Source organism: Phaethon aethereus, assembly GCF_964289735.1.
Source record: "Phaethon aethereus genome assembly, chromosome: Z".
In the NCBI taxonomy this organism is placed as follows: domain Eukaryota; kingdom Metazoa; phylum Chordata; class Aves; order Phaethontiformes; family Phaethontidae; genus Phaethon; species Phaethon aethereus.
Genome location: NC_138577.1, coordinates 40,422,150 through 40,440,497, shown reverse-complemented (window position 1 = coordinate 40,440,497; position 18,348 = coordinate 40,422,150). Strand labels below are relative to the sequence as shown.

Genomic DNA, 18,348 nt, shown 5'->3' with positions numbered 1-18,348 from the left:
TATCATTATGCAAAAAGATAGAGCCTGAATTCTTTACTATTTCCAGGATTAGCCCAATTGTCACTAGGGAGACTACTTGTGGAATGAAGAAATCAGATTTGGCCAAAAATCATGATCTACTATTTCTAAGCAGCATGTTTAAAGTTACTCAAATTAATATATTTGTCATATTTAATTTTTTCTCATTTACCTTGTTTCATAAACATTTTGAGAAGCCTGAAAGAAGAGGGCTGTAACTTAGAGTATAACTTGTTTAAGGACACAACATTCATTATTTTCTGGCTGCTGTACAAGCACTTTTGTATGTAATTGTTCTCACTTTTGCTTATTCTGGTTTGATTTTGAGTATTGTCTGGTATGTGTAATCCCAAGGCAATTTCAGATGAGACACTGAAAAAAAAAAATTCTGGAAGTAAATTGCCCATTTTTTTGAAATCAATCCATTATCAAGCAGAGTTAGTACTGTTCTTGTCAATGCAATTTTTCATTTCAAGACGTTTAGCCATTAATTCTTCTGAGATTAATCAACTGGTAAATTAATTAACATCAGTGACATCTTGTCTGGATCTGGGGCCCACATGGCTAGAAAACAACTGTTTACTCACTTAGGCATCAATTTTGTCATGTTTTACAGATATTTGACCAATTCTGTGATTTTTCCAGGTGCTTTAAAATTGGCTGCTATACTATCTTGTTTTTAAAAAAAAATCCCTCTTCTCTCTCCAAATGAACTGCTTTTTTGACATCATTCCAGTTTCTTTCTTCTTTTCCTTTGTTTCTTTGTTAGTTTCTAAAAAATAATATGGGCAAACAATTGCAGACCTGTTTTGTTTTTTCAAATGAGGTGTCTGCTGTAGAGAAAATTTCAGTGTGACAGTAGCTCAATGCTTAATATAGTGAAGGTCCTACAGTAGGCTACAGAAATTGGTTTGAATATTGTTGTTACACTGTTAAATCTTTTAAAACATAAAAATCTTATTACACAGTAAGCAAGCCGATTTGGAGGTTATAGAAGAGACAGATTGATTGAACTGTTATATACCATGTCATGTCCCGGAAATCAGACTTTTGATGAAGGTTTTCTGCCCCAGAAATTCTTACTTTTTTTTTGGTATGATTAGATAAGGGTGGGTCAGTTTTCAAGATCTGCCATGATTATTGTTTCTAGAAGTAAACCATGATTCTGGGACATCATCTTATTTGCTGACTGAGCAACTAAGTCCAATTTATGGGAGATTAGTATTATCAAGTGAAGACTACTGTATCTTTAGATCCTTTATCTAGGCATAGTTAGATCCACTGTTAGATCCATCATTCTTTAAATAATCAGTTGAGTGTACCTTATCTTGAATCTCTCCTTTAGAAATTGAAAGGAGTTTTTTAGTGCCTTATTTTTCACCAGTAGCATGGACAGGTTGCTTTATAGAATAATAGATTGTTCAGATTCCAGATGATAAAGAATGCAGCTCTTGGGATTCCTGGAGGTCTTGCTGAAGGCCTGAGTTGTGTTTTTCTAAGACTTTACACAGGCTTCCAGTGACATTGCTGAGCTGGTATAAAATCATATTGATTTTTTTTCTTGAAGCATTTTACATGACTGTTCAAGTGTACCCTATCTTTCCGTACATTCCATGAACATTTTTTTCTTTTTTTTTTTTAATCATTTTTACCAGCTCAGCTGGATAAACAGTTACTGTTACTCTAGTCCAACTGTCTAGTGTGAGAAATTCCACTTTAAGGAAAAAAAAAAGTATCTATGTGCATGCTAGTGCTTTAATAAATACTCAGGGACAGAAGGCATCAGCTTTCTTTAAAAATAACTGAATTATTTAAACATGGGGATACCCTTATATCTTGTAGACAAAAACAGAGAAAAATTAGATCGCCATGAATTGATACAGCTTGGAAGAAATTACAGAAAATTCTGGCTGCCATTAGTAAGAGATTCACTTAAAAATCATCTTCCTTCTTCAGATTATTTCATCTCCTCTTCCTGTTTCAACAATGAGTATAGACAGGACTTTATGAGTTGACTCTACAAGAATACATGCAGCTTCCTGTGGTGTCCCAGCTGTAGGTAGAAAGGTGCTAGGTTACATCAGCATACCCATGGTCCACACACCTAAGGGAAATCTTCCATAATGGAAAGACACACTCAGAATTAAAATCATATTACTGCATCAAAGTAAGAAAAATATGTATAGTTAAATGGATTGGTCCCTGTCTTTGCATTATTCCTTACAATCTTGATACATAAAAGAAGTCTGACATTTTTAGGCAACTCTACTTGTTTTCAAGCATATGTATTATAAGGCTATGGGAAAGTAAAATGTGTAAAGAGAAGTTATATGTGAGTGAATGTACAAAGTTTTTCTCTCCTGTAAGTAATTATAGACCATGGTTCTGAAATTGCTTTCTGTAATACTGCTTTCAGTAATTACTGCTTTCAGTAATTCCACCAAAGCAGGTGAACTTCCACTGGTTCAGACCCATCAATATGTGTCTGCGTGTGCACAGAGGATAGGTTAGGACCAAGTTTTTCTACAAACAAGTTGACTGCAGGTTTGCAGTAACTTCTGCATCCCTACTGCCTTCTCCTAAAGCTGCAGCTTGTGGAGGCTGAAATTTGTCACCTGAAAACCTAGATTGATGTATCTTGAATTAAAAAGAGAAGTGCTCATTTTTAAATAGATTATCACATATATTCACTGATTGGTTCCTAATAGCTTGATTTCAGCTCACAGGAAAAGCGGGATTCTACTTCCGTATTTAAGCACCGTAAAGCACTGATTACTCAAGTAATAATATATATTAAAAATATAAATATATAAATATATAAGCATGTAAAAGTATATATAAATATACTTATATAAAAATATAAATATATAAAAATATAATATATATATAAACTAACTCAAGTTATTTTCAAAACGATATTCTGTTGACAAAACAAGCTCAGGAAGATGTGAAACAATGTGTGTGGGATGCCAATCCACACAACACGCATTTGTGTACATCAAACAGAGAGATGAGAGGGATTTTTCCGTGTCTTCCACTGTCAAAGGGACTTGGAGAAGAACAAGATATTTCTGCATGTTTGTTGTCATCCTGCGCCTGCTTCCCAAAGAAATTCACTGAAATTTCTAGAACTCAACTATGTATCGGTTTAAGAGTGTAGAGTCACTCTGTGTGCTGGCAATGTCCCACTCACCCCAGAAAGTGACCCACTCACAATCACCCTTTGACCTTCCCCACACTCTTACGGCTGTTGCTTTGGTGTCATTTCTACCTGCAAATGGAAGCAGAGCCCAAGTATCATGCCTTGAAGATAAGTGCCAAGAAAAAGTCACTTGTCTGCCAGCCCATGTGACTTCCTGGTCTGAGAGACACAGGAGCATGTGTTAAGGAACTGAACCAAAGTTTGCCAGGTTTTCAGTGCCTGCCTAGTCCTGCAGAGTGTAGATAGCCAATGCTGGGTCCGATAAACTTCATTCTGGTCTATCATCGTCATTACAGCTGAGTGGAGTTGTGCCAGGGAGTGCAATAGGGGCAGGTAATGATACTCTGGGAGTGAGTGACTGGTGTTCTGCACTGCCATACTTTTTTTCCTTTTTATTATTTAGTGGCTCAGTTTATCATTCCCTCTACTAAACTGCATTTTTAAATGGAGCACTATTTATCTTCTTACAGATGGTAGAAAAACTGAGAAGTTGGAAGGAGAAAGGAGAAATACCCCAATGATGGCCATGTACCATTAGATCATCTTCTAAGAAAAGAAATTCTCCTTGAGGTGGATCTAAGAAAAACAAGAAAACTATACTCCCTAAAGATTTGCTCTAGTCTTACAAGATAAATGGATATTAATTTCATAGTGAGGACGCAAATGGTGTCTTCTTTCACCTTGCCGGTGGACAGGTTATTAGGAATCCCTTAAAGAAACACACATCCGTGCAATCAGGCACTTGCTCTGTAACTATTACATTCAGTGCTGGCTGCTTGATCTTCCTGAAGAATACATACAGACCCTCAGTGAATTCCAAGACCAGGGATAATAGACAATTATCTGAAATGGCTTCAACAGGAGCTGAAAGTCTTGAAGGAATTGCCGGCTTGAGCACGTAGTTAGTAAGATTTAATAGAGCTTTTAGTATTTTTAGTAGAGCAAACTAACATTTTGCTTTTTTTTCCTTTGCACTGGTCAAGGTAGATAATGTGCAGTAGTTGGTGGCCATACAAGTTATGTCTGTGTGAAATGTACTCCTTCATCTTTGCTTAAGTTTTATGTAATAGAATATTATCGTATATTGTTATAGTCTGCTTAATGCAAACCTCCCAGCTGTATAAATAATTTCATGTAATTATTCTGTAAAATTAGGACACATTCTCTTGAATGGAGAAAAGGAAAACAGAAAAGAGAAATGAACGTTGTTTTGGATTGGGTATTTTTTATCTCACTTGACCTTGTGTCCCTACATTCTGCTAAAATATATCTGATGTGTGACTTTGGTCTTTCTCCTTTTTCATAGTCCATTTCTGACCTGGAGAGACATACAGCATATTATTGTCAGGACTTCACGTGCAGGACATCTGAATGCTAACGACTGGAAAACCAATGCAGCTGGTTATAAGGGTGAGAACTTCCTTTCTTCTTTTCCATCAGAAGCATCTTATCTGATATTTTTGAAGGAAAAACAATCTCAAGTAGTTTGTTTGACTCTATGTTGTGCGTAGTTTTGAGACCTTTCAGGCTCACACTGAAGGGACCTATCTTCCCTTTTATAAGAAAACCTCTTGGAATGACTAAACCCAAAAATAGCTGCTACAAAATGCATTGGCCAGATCTTCTTAGTCCCTTTCAGTTCTATTTCATGCACTGCTGGCAGAAAACTAAGTAAATTGGTGGGTTTAAATTTTTCCTTGTATAGCTAGTATTGTTTATAAAATAGTCTAGAGTTGAAGATAGAGCTGTTTCTGCATTCAGACCATGTTTTCATTCAGAATTGCTGATGATTTTGATTAAAAATGACAAAACAATATTTTCAGATTTCTATTGCGTGTGATTCACCCTACATTATTTATATTTCATATTTCTGACAGATTTAGGATAAAATCAAATCTTGAGCTATCAGGACGTCTAATGGGACAGAAATTATACTATTCAGTCAACTGTCATATAGGTTTCTAAAATTTTGTACAGTCTTGTAATTTTGTCTTAAAGCTACATCTTTTTATCTTTTTTATCTTTTGTAATGCAAGCAGAGGTAAACATTTCTGCTATTAAATAATAATAATTTGTGTTATGTTTTCAGGATGGTTTAAAACTGGACCTTGAATCCATACAATGTTATATATTTCAACACAGATTGGCTTCTGATTCCCATTCACTAAATTCTTACTGTTTTCAGTTTGGATTGCATCTAAAAAAAAAATAACGAGAATGGCTTATTTCTGGTTCTCCTTTCATGAGAATTCCACTCAAGACTGCAGTACTTCTTTCAAAATGAGACTTGAATTGTTCTGTGCTAGAATCTGTTGAGAGAAGAGTGTAATATACAAGAACCATCAAATCTTTACCCTGGTTTCACTTTAAAACTGAAGCCTAGCTTTAATCTATTTCAGATCAAGGCACTTCTACCATAGAGCATCCTTAATATATCATTCTGACCTATGACATTTCTGCTGCAATGGAATAGAAACCAAACCAAAAAATCTTTCATTTTTTGATCCAAACCAGGCTCTAACTACAGAGGATAGATTTAGAAATGAATATTTGACTCGAACGCCCTCATCACGTGAAGGTTCTGACATTCAAGAGCCTGGTTTTGTCCCATTTAAAAATGCATGCCCACACACAAAAGCACATACATGGTGAGAAATAGATACTTCCTTAATTGCAATAACATTACAGTATTTGTTATTGTGAAACATTTCCCAGGATTTAAAAAGTTTTGGCAGGAGATTGTGACTGTATTATCATTTTGTTGCAGCTATCTGAAATTCAAACAATGCTTTTCAAGTAGCATAAAGTAGAGCATATTTTTTCTGTTACTCATTTCCACAATTCTATATTCTTATGTTTTTCCACTTGTTGCCCAAGAGAGGCAAACACCCTGTGAGGCATTCCACAGCAGCTGTCACTCATTATCAAAGGAGAGGTCACACTAACACACCAGCAGTAGCAGCATTGGCAGCAGGACCTGCAATGTTGCACCACTGGAGCCAGCTTATTCTGAATCCTTGGAGCCACACGTTTTTCTATGCATTGTAGCAGATAAATAGTGAGGAAAAGGTCTGAAAAAAGGTTTCTCCTCCACTTGTGCAAAATCACAAACATAGATAAGCTCAGCTGGGGGACTGAGGAAATACAACCTGAGCTGGCAGAGCTCTGCAGTAGATTCCATGGTGGAATTGCAAAAGAGGAAGACAATCTAAGTGCCTCGACCTCTGTGGAGCTTAGGAATCAACCTTAACCCAAATAAAAGCACTAGTTTTAACTAAATTATTTTGGCAACTTAGACTGAGCAAATGTTTCCAATAAAAATGCAGCTCTTTTTAAACCTCTGTTGGTTTTGGAAGAAGGAGAAGCAAAAGATTTAGATTAAATCACAACATCCAAATCTGAATTCAAAAGGAGGGTTTGCACACCGCTGCTGGCAAGACTGAAACAGTTTTTTTACTATTGCACGTGGCAATATTTAGTATAATATTACACTATTATCCTTCACTGTTGCCAAGAGTAACAATTAAAGTATGGTTTTTTATAGATGAATTACTCTGATCAGACTGAGTTCCTTAAGGAATTGTATCATAATTTTGTTGATGGCAAGATCCATATTTCTTCCAGAACATGTTCTTAACAAAAGAAGGGGTGGAAGATTTTTTTTTTTTTAAATTAGCTAAAGCAATGACAGTCACAAGAAACAATCTGCCTTTCTTCCATGCATACTGGGGAAGAAAGAAAAAAACAAGGAGAAAGAGAGACAGGCTTGTTCCTTTAGAAATGAGAACTGAAAGGGTGAAAACAACAAAAACTTGGAAGAACGTTTCACTCAACAAAGGGTCAGCAAGAGTTGGTAGTTGAAAGTGGGTCAGCATGCCTTTTCAAGGGGTTGTTTTGCTGGTCTGCGTGGCAACCCTGTCCCTTGCTACAGTCCTTGGCAGTGTTTTGCCATTGCAGAACACACAGAAGGAGTTCACAGATGTCATTACTGGTTGCAAGATCCTTTTTTTCTGTCTTACATTCATAAAAAGAAAGATTAGTTCTTTTTATCAAGAAAAAACACTTGAGGCAGCTAGTGATTTGCTAAAGCAGTGCCTGTTATTTGTTTAATTTTCTGGCAAGTCAACAATGTTCATTAAATGCATGTCAACAGAATTAACTCAGGAATGGTCAAGATTTTTTTCTTGGTAATTTTTTAATTTGTTGTTTTGTTGTCAGCCAGCATGATATCTTTCCTCAGGAACTTATTACCTGGTAGTCTCAAAAATAAAGACTTGAGTACTTGTTTTGGGATATTCTCTGGGTAGTCAGTTGCACCTATAATTTTTCACTAGATAAAGAGATGCTCAATTTTGTTTCAAAATCAGAGGGGTTTTTTATAATTAAAGCAGTTAATTAAGTGATTTTATGGAAAGACAGTAGAGAACATCTGTTTTTGTGAAGATATCAAAGTTGTTGATCTGTTTTTGCTATGGCAGATTGGTATGCAAAGACTGCTTCTTCTGTCAGTTGTTTGGTCAACAACAGAGCATGCAACTGCATTTATAAAAAGGGAACAATGCATTAATGCTGACTTGTCTCTAGGTTGAAAGATACAGAATGAACAATGATCAAATCATCTGAACAATTCTTTATCTGTAAGTGAAGCTCCAAATACTGCCAAAACAGACCATTCACAGTGAAGGAATACTATTAATTTGCAGGGAGATTTTTAGAGAACATCTTCCAGTATTCCTGGCTCTAAAGTGTAGACAGTAACACTTCAGTACAGTGAAATAAAGTGGTACTGAAACATAAAAGGAAATCAAAACCTTAGCCACATTTTTTTAAAATTTTCAGGCCATAACTAGGCCCAGTGGAGGTATTCTTCTTACAGAAACTGCGAGTCATCTCATTTGCCAGAGAGTAACAGATGACCAGAGTTATGTCACATCCTGTTAGGTTAGCCAAAGTATTTGCTGCTGCCACTGGAGAGTGACCACTGGAAAGAACTGTTTCATTACTTAATGTTTTACAGACACTTAATATAATTACTAAATTACAGTACTTAATAAAACTGGTGATTATTCTTGCTGTGAGCAGAGCATTACCAGTCTGGGACTGAAAAAGAGATGGGCCTATCTATGCTCCTATATAGGAGATCTAGATTGGCCAGATTTAAATTGCTGTAAGGTGACCAGTAACCAGGCACAAATTCAGAGACCAGCAAGAAAAGCTTCACAACAATGTGTACATTTCAGAGAAGACAAATAAACTATTCATAAACACCTTGCTGCGTATTTTCCATAATTTTAAAATTGTATTTTTAATTCATTATCAGAAGCTGGCATAAGACTTTTGAAAAATAGCAAGCATTTGTGAATGGTTATGTCAATCAGTCAAAGCTGTTCCTCTGTCAAAATATCTTCCAGTCTTACAGATGCTAGCTGATATTTTCTCACACCATTAGCAGCCAGTATCAACTCCTGCCCACCCCTAACGCCCATACACATGACACAAGGAGCAAGCAAAACATGGGCTTTGAGTTTGGCTGTTGTTATATCCCAGTTTTGGGTAGTTGGCAATCTGACACCAGACATGAAGTTGCATTGGTCTTTGTAGGAGTGAGGACGACTATATCCTATGCAAGCTAGACTAATGATTTTTTGTGCTTGAAAGATTAAGCTGGTATTTTCAGTCAGACAACTTACAATGCTGTTGGTAAGTTTCTTGTTCAACTTGACAACAAACATGGGCAAATGCAAGCTGTCTCACATGTGACTCGTTTCTCACGCTCCCAGGGCTGTGTTGGCTCGAGGCAGTGTTTCCTCACCAGGAATACCCCTAGCGCCACGTCCTCTGGCCACCTGCTCTTCTCAGCAGGCCTATGGCTTCATTGCCAAGCCATGACACAGAGCTGTTTCTGCAGCTCTACACCACCCAGGGAATCCCCTTAAACCGTATTTTGTGTCCAAATGCATTAGTCCTTGAAAAAGGCTCCAGCTTAGTAGTGTCGCTTGCTAAACTACGGCTGTAATGATAACATCATCAGAGGAATCTGGCATCTGGAGTCCTATTTACCAGACATTAAGCTACACAGTTTTAATGTTGAGGGAATTACGTTTATCAAGAAACAAGCATACCATTTCCAAATGTGAACCACACAAACCAGAACCTTTCTAAGTAAGGTGTTTCATGTAGGCAGCTATGAAGTTGCAATAAGAAGTCCAAGGGCAATCAAAAAAGGCTTCAGGGCTGTGGGACGATTGGTTAAGGGATCAGGAGCACAAGTAGTGTTCTCCTTTATCCTTCCAGTTGCAGTGAATTATGAGGGAAGAAACCAGAAGACCCAACAGATCAATAACTGGCTACAAGACTGGTATCACTGGCAGAATTTTGGGGTTTTGGATTATGGGTCAGTCTACGTGACAGCAAGCCTGCTAGCAACAGATGGGGTGTACCTGTCTCAAAGAGGGAAAAAGATCTTTGTGCAGGAGTTAGCAGGGCTCATTGAAAGAGCTTTAAACTTGATTTGAAGGGGGAAAGAGATAAAACCAGGCTCACTAGAGATAAGCCTGGGGGTGGCATGCCAGTGTTTGAGGGACAGTGTGCTAGCAAGGTCCTCCAGTCTGCTCCACAATGTGCTGAGTGCACTAAAGCACATTTGAAATATCTCTGTACTGATGCGCACAGCACCCTAGCCATGTCCATGGAGGTATCCACGCAGTAGCAAAGATGGAAGGGTTGTTGATGTGTTAGATACCATGGAAGCACCTGCAAATACTCATATAGGAATTAGGGCTTTTCCCCCAAAAAAGGTAGCAGATTTATAGACAAACTGAAGTGTATCTACATGCAGCATGGGCAACAAACAGGAGGAGTTGGAAGCCATTGTGCAGCAGGAAAACTGATATAGTTGCAGTCACAGAAACATGGTGGGATGACTCAGACAACTGGAGTGCTGCAATGGATGGCTATAAACTCTTCAGAAGAGATAGACAAGGAGAGGCAGTGGGGTAGACCTGTGTTTTAGAGAGAGTTTTGACCATCTAGAGCTTGGTGATGGGGCTGAAAGGGTTGAGTGTTTATGGCTAAGAATCAGGAGAAAGATATCATGGTGAGAGTCTGTTACAGACCACCTAACCAGGGTGAAGAGGCAGACAAAATATTCTATAAGCAGCTGGGAGAAGTCTCACAATCACTAGCCTTTCTTCTCATGGGGGACTTCAACTTACCATGTCTGCTGGAAATACAACACAGAGGGGAGACAGTCTAGGAGGTTCCTGAAGTGTGTGGAAGATAGATAACTTCCTGACTGGTGAGTGAGCCAACTAGGGAAGGTGCCCCACTGGACCTGCTGTTTGTGAACAGAGAAGGACTTGTGCATGATGTGATGGTTGGAGGCCATCTTGGGCACAGTCATCATGAAGTGACAGAGTTTTTGATTCTTGGAGAAGTAAGGAGGTGGGTCAACAGAACTGCCACCTAGGACTTCTGGAGGGCAGACTTTGGCCTGTTTAGGGGCCTGGTTGACAAAGTCCTAGACAGGATGCAGTCCTGAAGGGCAAAGGAGTCCAGGAAGGCTGGTCAAGAAGGACATCTTAAAGGTGCAGGAGCAAGCCATCTCCGTGTGCCAAAAGATCAGCTGGCAGGGAAGAAGACTAGCCTGGCTGAACAAAGAACTTTGGCTAGAACTCAGGGAAAAAAAGAGAGTTTATGACCTGTAGAAGAAGGGGCAGGCAACTCAGGATGACTACAAGGATGTCGTGAGATTATGCAGGGACAAAATTAGAAGGCCCAAAGCCCAGCTAGAATTTAACCTGGCTATTGCAGTAAAAGACAGTAAAAAATGTTTCTATAAATACATTTACAGCAAAACAAAGGCTAAGGAGAATCTCCATCCTTTGTTGGATGCAGGAGGAAACATTGTGACAAAGGCTGAGGAAAAGGCTGAGGTACTTCATGCCTTCTTTGCCTCTGTCTTTAACAGTAAGACAAATTGTTCTTAGGGTAGCAGGCCCCCTGAGCTGGAGGGCAGGGGCGGGGAGCAGAATGAAGCTCCCATAATCCAAGGGCACCCATTAGTGCTGTTCATGAACCTTGCCCTTGGAGTTGAAGCCTGTAGTGCCTTTCACACCTGTCTCTAGTTTCCTGCAAAGGCTTGAGCATTGCTGCTTGGTTTCTCCAAGGTTTCTCTGGTCTTGTCTCAGGAGCAAGAGAAAAAACACATAAAAAACCTGCAATGAGGGTCATCCCTGTGGCATTGGATGCCACAGGGAAGCAGGGACAAGCCGCTATGTGGAATGACTGGAATGATAGAAACATGATGGTCTTGAGCATCATGCTTGTATTATGAGCATGAAGCATCATAGAATCATAGAATGGCTTGGGTTGGAAGGGACCTGCTGCACCACTTAGACACTCACAACTCTATGGGGCTGGATGGGATCCACTGAAGGGTACTGAGGGAGCTGGCGGAAGAGCTCACCAAGCCACTTTCAATCATTTATCAGCAGTCCTGGCTAACTGGGGAGGTCCCAGGTGACTGGAGGTTAGCAAATGTGACGCCTGTCTGCAAGAAGGGCTGGAAGGAGGATCCAGGGGGAGCTACAGGCCTGTCAGCCTGACCTCAGAGCCAGGGAAGGTTATGGAGCAGATCATTTTGAATGCCATCAAACAGCTCATACAGGTGATCAGGCCCAATCAGCATGGGATTATGAAAGGCAAGTCCTGCTTTGACTAATCTGATCTCCTTTTATGAGAAGGTGACCCACTTAGTGGATGAGGGAAAGGCTGTGGATGTTACTTAGCTGGACTTCGGTAAAGCCTTTGACACCGTCTCCCACAGCATTCTCCTGGACAAACTGGCTGCTGAGGGCTTGGACAGGCATACTCTTCACTGGGTAAAAACAGGCTGGAAGGCCAGGCTCAAAGAGCTGTGAATGGAGTTAAATCCAGTTGGCAGCCAGTCACAAGTGGTGTTCCCCAGGGCTCAGTTTCGGGGCCAGTTCTGTTTAATATCTTTATTAATATTCTGGATGAGGGAACTGGGTGCACCCTCTGTAAGTTTGCAGATGTCACCAAGTTGGGTGAGAGTGTTGATCTGCTTGACGGTAGAAAGACTTTACAGAGACATCTGGACAGGCTCAGTCGATGGGTAGAGGACAATTGTATGAGATTCAACAAGGCTGAGTGCCATGTCCTGCACTTGGGTCACAACCCTGTGCAATGCTATAGGCATGGGGCAGAGTGGCTGGAAAGCCAAAGAGTGGTGGAAAAGGACCTGCGGCTGTTCGTCGACAGCTGGCTGCATATGACCCCAGTGTGCCCAGGTGGCCAAGAAGGCCAATAGCGTGTGGCCAGCAGGACTAGGGTTGTCAAAAGGGAAGACTAGGCTGCATCAAAAGAAACATGGACAGCAGGTTGAGGAAGGTACTTCTGCCCCTCTACTCCACTCTGGTGAGACCCCACCTGGAGTACTGCGTCCAGCTCTGGAGCACTCAGCACAGGAAAGACATGGACCTGTTGGAGTGGGTCCAGAGGAGGCCACCAAATTGATCAGAGGTGTGGAACACCTTTCCTGCGAGGACAGGCTGAGAGAGTTGGGGTTGTTCATCCTGGAGAAGAGAAGGCTCCAGGGAGACCTTATTGCAGCCTGCCAGTACTTAAAAGGGGCCTATAAGACAGATGGGGACAGACTTTTTAGCAGGGCCTGCTGCGATAGGACAAGGGGTAACGGTTTTAAACCAAAAGAGGGTGGATTCGGACTAGATGTAAGGAAGAAATTTTTTACAATGAAAGTGGTGAGACACTGGCACAGGTTGCCCCAAGAGGTGGTAGGTGCCCCATGCCTGGAAATATTGAAGGTCAGGTTGGAAGGAGCTCTGAGCAACCTGGTCTAGTTGAAGATGTCCCTGCTCATTGCAGGGGATTGGACTAGATGACTTCTAAAGGTCCCTTCCAACCTAATGATTCTATGGTTCTGTGATTCTAAGTGATTGTCCCTTTGTAGTCAGCACTGGTGAGACCACACCTTGAATACTGTCTTCAGTTTTGGGACCCGTACTACAAAAAAAGACATTGTGGTGCTGGAGCACATCCAAAGAGCATTGATGTTGGTGAAGCATCTGGAGAACAAGTCTTATGAGGAGTGGCAGACTGAACTGGGGTTTTTTAGTCTGAAGAAAAGGAGGCTGACGGGAAACCTGACTGCTCTTTGAAAGGTCAGCTGAAAGGAGATTGCAGCTAGGTGGGTGTCGGTCTCTTCTTCCTGGTAACAAGTGATAGGACGAGAGGAAATTACCTCAGATACCACCAAGGAAGGTTTAGATTCTGTATTAGGAAAAAATTTTTCAGTGAAAGGTTTGTCAAGTGTTGGAACAGGCTTCCCAGGGAAGCGGTTGAGTCACCATCCCTGGCGGTATGTAAAAGACATGTAGATGTGGTGCCTAGGGATGTGGTTTAGTGGTGGACTTGGCAGTGTTACATTAACAGTTGGACTCAATGATATTAAGGGTTTTTTCCAACCTAAATGATTCTCTGATTCTAAGTAGGCAGCTGACAGCAAGAATTCTGGAAAAGCAAATGTATTTTTTGAAAAGACAATCTAACTCTACATACATGACCAAGTCTTCAACAGATTGGTGGATATAAAGTCTGAGAGAGATGTTTGCACTCACATAGGTAGGCATTATTCTTACAGTAGTTGAATGGGTTAGATTAATATCACAGAATCACAGAATCACTAGGTTGGAAAGGACCTTCAAGATCATCAAGTCCAACCTTAACCCAGCACCACCATGTCCCCTAAACCATGTCCTGAAGTGCAACATCCACACGTTTTTTGAACACTTCCAGAGATGGCGACTCCACCACCTCCCTGGGCAGCCTGTTCCAATGCCTGACCACTCTCTCAGTGAAGAAATTTTTCCTAATATCCAATCTAAACCTCCCCTGGCGCAACTTGAGGCCATTTCCTCTTGTCCTATCGCTAGTTACTTGGGAGAAGAGACCAACACCCTCATCGCCACAACCCCCTTTCAGGTAGTTGTAGAGAGCGATGAGGTCTCCTCTCAGCCTCCTCTTCTCCAGACTAAACAACCCCAGTTCCCTCAGCCGCTCCTCATAAGACTTGTTCTCCAGACCCCTCACCAGCTTCGTTGCCCTTCTCTGGACACGCTCCAGCACCTCAACATCCTTCTTGTAGTGAGGGGCCCAAAAGTGAACACAGTATTCAAGGTGCGGCCTCACCAGTGCCGAGCACAGGGGCACGATCACTTCCCTACTCCTGCTGGCCACACTATTTCTGATACAGGCCAGGATGCTCTTGGCCTTCTTGGCCACCTGGGCACACTGCCAGCTCATGTTCAGCCGGCTGTCAACCAGCACCCCCATATGAACACTTTCTCCTTTGTAGTCCCTGCTTGGAAGTTTTTTGACGTCAGAGCAACATTTAGCTTAGCAGCAAGAGAGAAACAAACCAGCTAAAATTCATAGCTAGTTTAACAGTGAGTGGAAGTTTCTCCCCCAGCACTGACAGAACATGCGTGATAGGAAAAGGTCTGTGTCCTCAGGAATCTCAAACCATGTTTAAATATCATAGGAATCCCAGGGTCAATACCATAACCTTTATCATTGCCTCGTACAGAAAGCATTGATGCAGTTAGAGAAAATATCAGAAGTGGGTTTTGGAAATTAAGATAGTTGAGGAAACCTGGAGTAAAAACATGCATTTTTTAACAGCAGGTTTAAAGTGATGTGTCTTTTTATTGTATGATCACTGCAACCTTTCTAGATGGCTCTTGTTTCCTTCCCACATGCAACAATTCAGCTCACAGCTATAAATATTAAAATTGCATTAGGAATGTTTCAGTGTTACATATGTTAAACCTGAACAAATTGCCAGGTATCTGAACTCTGCTAGACTTGAGTGAGACCTAAAAAGTCTCTTTGGAATTTGGGGAAGGTAGCTGGAAAATACATTGAATTCTGCAGCCTAGATCATGGCTATTGGAATTTTTTTTCCAATTAGCACAGATTGAGATCCACACAATGTTGCTTCCAGTTGAAAGACATGTAAGATCAGGAATGTATCTGTATAGTTCCCGAGGTAAAGATGTACAAAGGAGGAGAGGGAATCTCTCAGAGAAGCTAGGGAGGTGTCATTACTTCTCCCAGCCTCAAAGTCTTCATTATCTAAGCTTCTCATTACTTGACTCTGCAGCACTCTGTTCCCTGCTGGCTCTGAAAAGCAAGGAATGGACCTGTGAATGTAAAACGGAGTCTAAGCAGAAACTTCAGGCCCGTGCTGGGATACATAAAGAAACATACATTGACATTTTGTGGTACGGTTGGTTGCTTTCCTGGGGTCATATATTGTGAGTCAAACTTACACAGGTTTTAAAATGTAAATTAAATAGCAGCAGTTGCAGCAGGCAAAAGGCAGAATTAGGCTTTAAATTTCTATTATAATAGCACTCAGAATTGTCACCAGACCATGAGGAGCATAGCAGACAAAGAATTTAAGAAGATAGTGCCTCTGCTCAACAACCCACAGACTTGGTGTCCATCTGTCCTACATCTAAAACTATGCACAATTACTATGTGCTGCAGCTCCCAGTATTCAAAACGTTGCCAAGTGGACTGACAACATTTTGTCAGGATGCGCACTATGGGGATGATAACCTTTGACATTATTTTCTTTTAACAAGCCCGAGTCAGACCTTTAGCAAAACTTTGCAAAGGATTGGGAGGCAGGGAGGAAGGAGAGGGATAGAAGTCTTCCCCTATGGACTTGTCACCTAAGAGTCTGTCACTTAATGTGAAATGTAGATTTCCATTTTGCAGTATTGAAAAGAAGAACCAAGATCAACAAATCTAAAAAGTGAATGATAAACTGATACAATTTTCCAAAGCAGAATGCTTTAATTGTAGACAACGAAATCTGCATTTTAAAACAAAAGTCCTTAGAAGTCATGTGCAGTTGGGTGACCTCTTTACTTACGAATTATCAAAGTAGTACACTTGTGAGAATGCTCTAGGCAAATATCTAGCCACACTTGTATACATCCATGGCAAAGGTGAACATCTTGTGCACGGAGTAGTCTTTTTTCAAAAACAGGCATCTGCCTTTGAGGACACCAAAACTTCATTGCTGTTGCATTGCTATAGTGCATTTTGGTCCTTAAAAAACTGGCAGTTGTTTTATTATCAAGAGTGTGTCCACTTTTGTGGAACTAGGATTCAGGCCAGTTAGGAAGCAGATCACACCATCTACTATACAGTATTTTAAGCACTTAGAGCATCCTGGCAGGTTGTAGAACATTCCATAATAAGGAAAGATAAGGGCCGCCATAGGACAACTCAGATCAGTTAGATGCCTGAAGTTGTTTATAACTGTATCACTTTTTCCCTCCAGAAAAATCAGCTACTGGGGATTTTAAGTTGGGGATGCAGAAATTCATCCACAAGGTCTATTACCAGCATTACTAGTGCAGCTATCTGCATAGACTTGGCTTATTGTTCAACTTCCTTTTGCTTCAGGTTACTGGTCAGGATCTACTACGTAGCTCTTCGGGGATAGTGTGAAGACCGCTTCATTAATTAATAATTTCTCTGCTTTGGGGTGAGGTATAGTTTTAATTCTAAAAATCACCATCATGATTATTAAACAATTAGCAAAACACTTTTTTATGACTTTCTGTATACTGTGTATATCCTTCCTTTGCCGAAAGCTGCTGCAGCCCTGTGCTTACTCAGGAATTAGTTTGAGTGTAAATATCCCTCTGGAGCACCGACACTTCTGAACAGACACAGCCGCCGTGCGAGACAGAACAAGAAGGATGTTCTGCACCATGTGTCTGATACACCTGACAGCACAGAAATGCTATCTTTGTGTCTCCTGCTAATGATCTGTCAGCATTTCCACTTACAGTGCTTTTGACTCATCTGTCTTCATCTGTTCTGAGATGAAGCCTAGCACAGCGGCTCTCACCAGAAGGTGTTTTTATTGTTTGATAGGGTGAAGTGACATTTGGCTGCTTTTGAGTTATCAGGAAATCCTAAATGTACCTCTGAGGGTAAATTTGCTCCTAATAGAGAAAATGAGTACATTATCATAAAAGGTATTCAGTGGTGCAGTCACAAAATTGCTTTTTTTGTTCAAAGAAAATTTGCAAGTTGCCATGTTTTTCAATGGATCTTTGAGCTTTTTGGGAAAAAAAAAATCAACATAAAAAGACTGTTACTAATTAAAAAATTATAGCTTCTATTACTGTAGATGCTCTTTAGCCAACTTTATTTCGGCAAACTTTTTTCTCCCTTCTAAATGCACATAATCCTCAGATTTATTCCATTCACATAAGCTGGCTCGTTTCAAGCGATATAAATGAATGTCATCAGTAGAGGCTTTATGATTTACAGCCAAATGGTGCTGCAGAGAAGCAGCAGCTTGTCTGTCTTAGCGGTCACCAGCCAGCAGTAGTCAGGTTTTCTGTCTATTTTCTGTCGTTCTGACAGTAAACAATGCTACATTTGATAACAGATAACCGATTCTATTGCAGCCGGGCTCCTTCAGAGGCAGAGAAGTAAACGAGTCTTCCTGGTCACTCTGCCGAGGCTTTCAGCAAGGCTCACTGGTATTTTAACTCCGGGTAAAACGTCCCCATATGCAGGGCACAGTAGATACCATGTGCTCTGAGGACTGCATTAACCTGGTGTACTCATACCTAAACAAGCTCTCAGAAGTAAGTTGGGAACAGATTCAAGTCTTGCTGTGGGCAGAGGAGAACTTGGCATGGCTGTGCTGGGGACACACGGGTGCTCATTGCTGACCGTGGACCGTGGGGTGGCTGAATGCTAAGACTAATGACCTCTGGCCAGAGGCTAACACTCGTGAGACAGGGAGGGAAGTATTTGGGTGGTGCTTGCTGTCACTACTAATAGAGTCTGGCTCTGCTGCCCCAAAAGTGTATTTTGCTCTTAGTCCTTTTCATCAACCAATGTCTGTGCTTAATAATTGTATGTGTTTTGCATTTCTGAAGCAGATAAATAGTGCCAGGATGTGAATGCAAATGTGATCTTGGATTTAATTCGTTAATGTTTTAAAATGTTGTGGTTTTGGCTATTTTTTAAGTGGCTGCATAGTATCA

The 18,348-nt window shown here is 40.7% G+C and overlaps 1 protein-coding gene across 1 annotated transcript in view; it reads left to right on the top strand.

Moving 5' to 3' along the window:
• The window catches only part of PCSK5 (proprotein convertase subtilisin/kexin type 5), a gene marked incomplete at its 5' end in the record, with an annotated part of 195,672 nt that overhangs the window by 136,805 nt on the left and 40,519 nt on the right, over positions 1 to 18,348 (top strand). Inside the window, one exon of the mRNA XM_082013448.1 lies at positions 4,527 to 4,630. Within this exon, the coding sequence (XP_081869574.1) occupies positions 4,527 to 4,630 (104 nt within the window). The remainder of the gene's footprint in view (positions 1 to 4,526; positions 4,631 to 18,348) is intronic.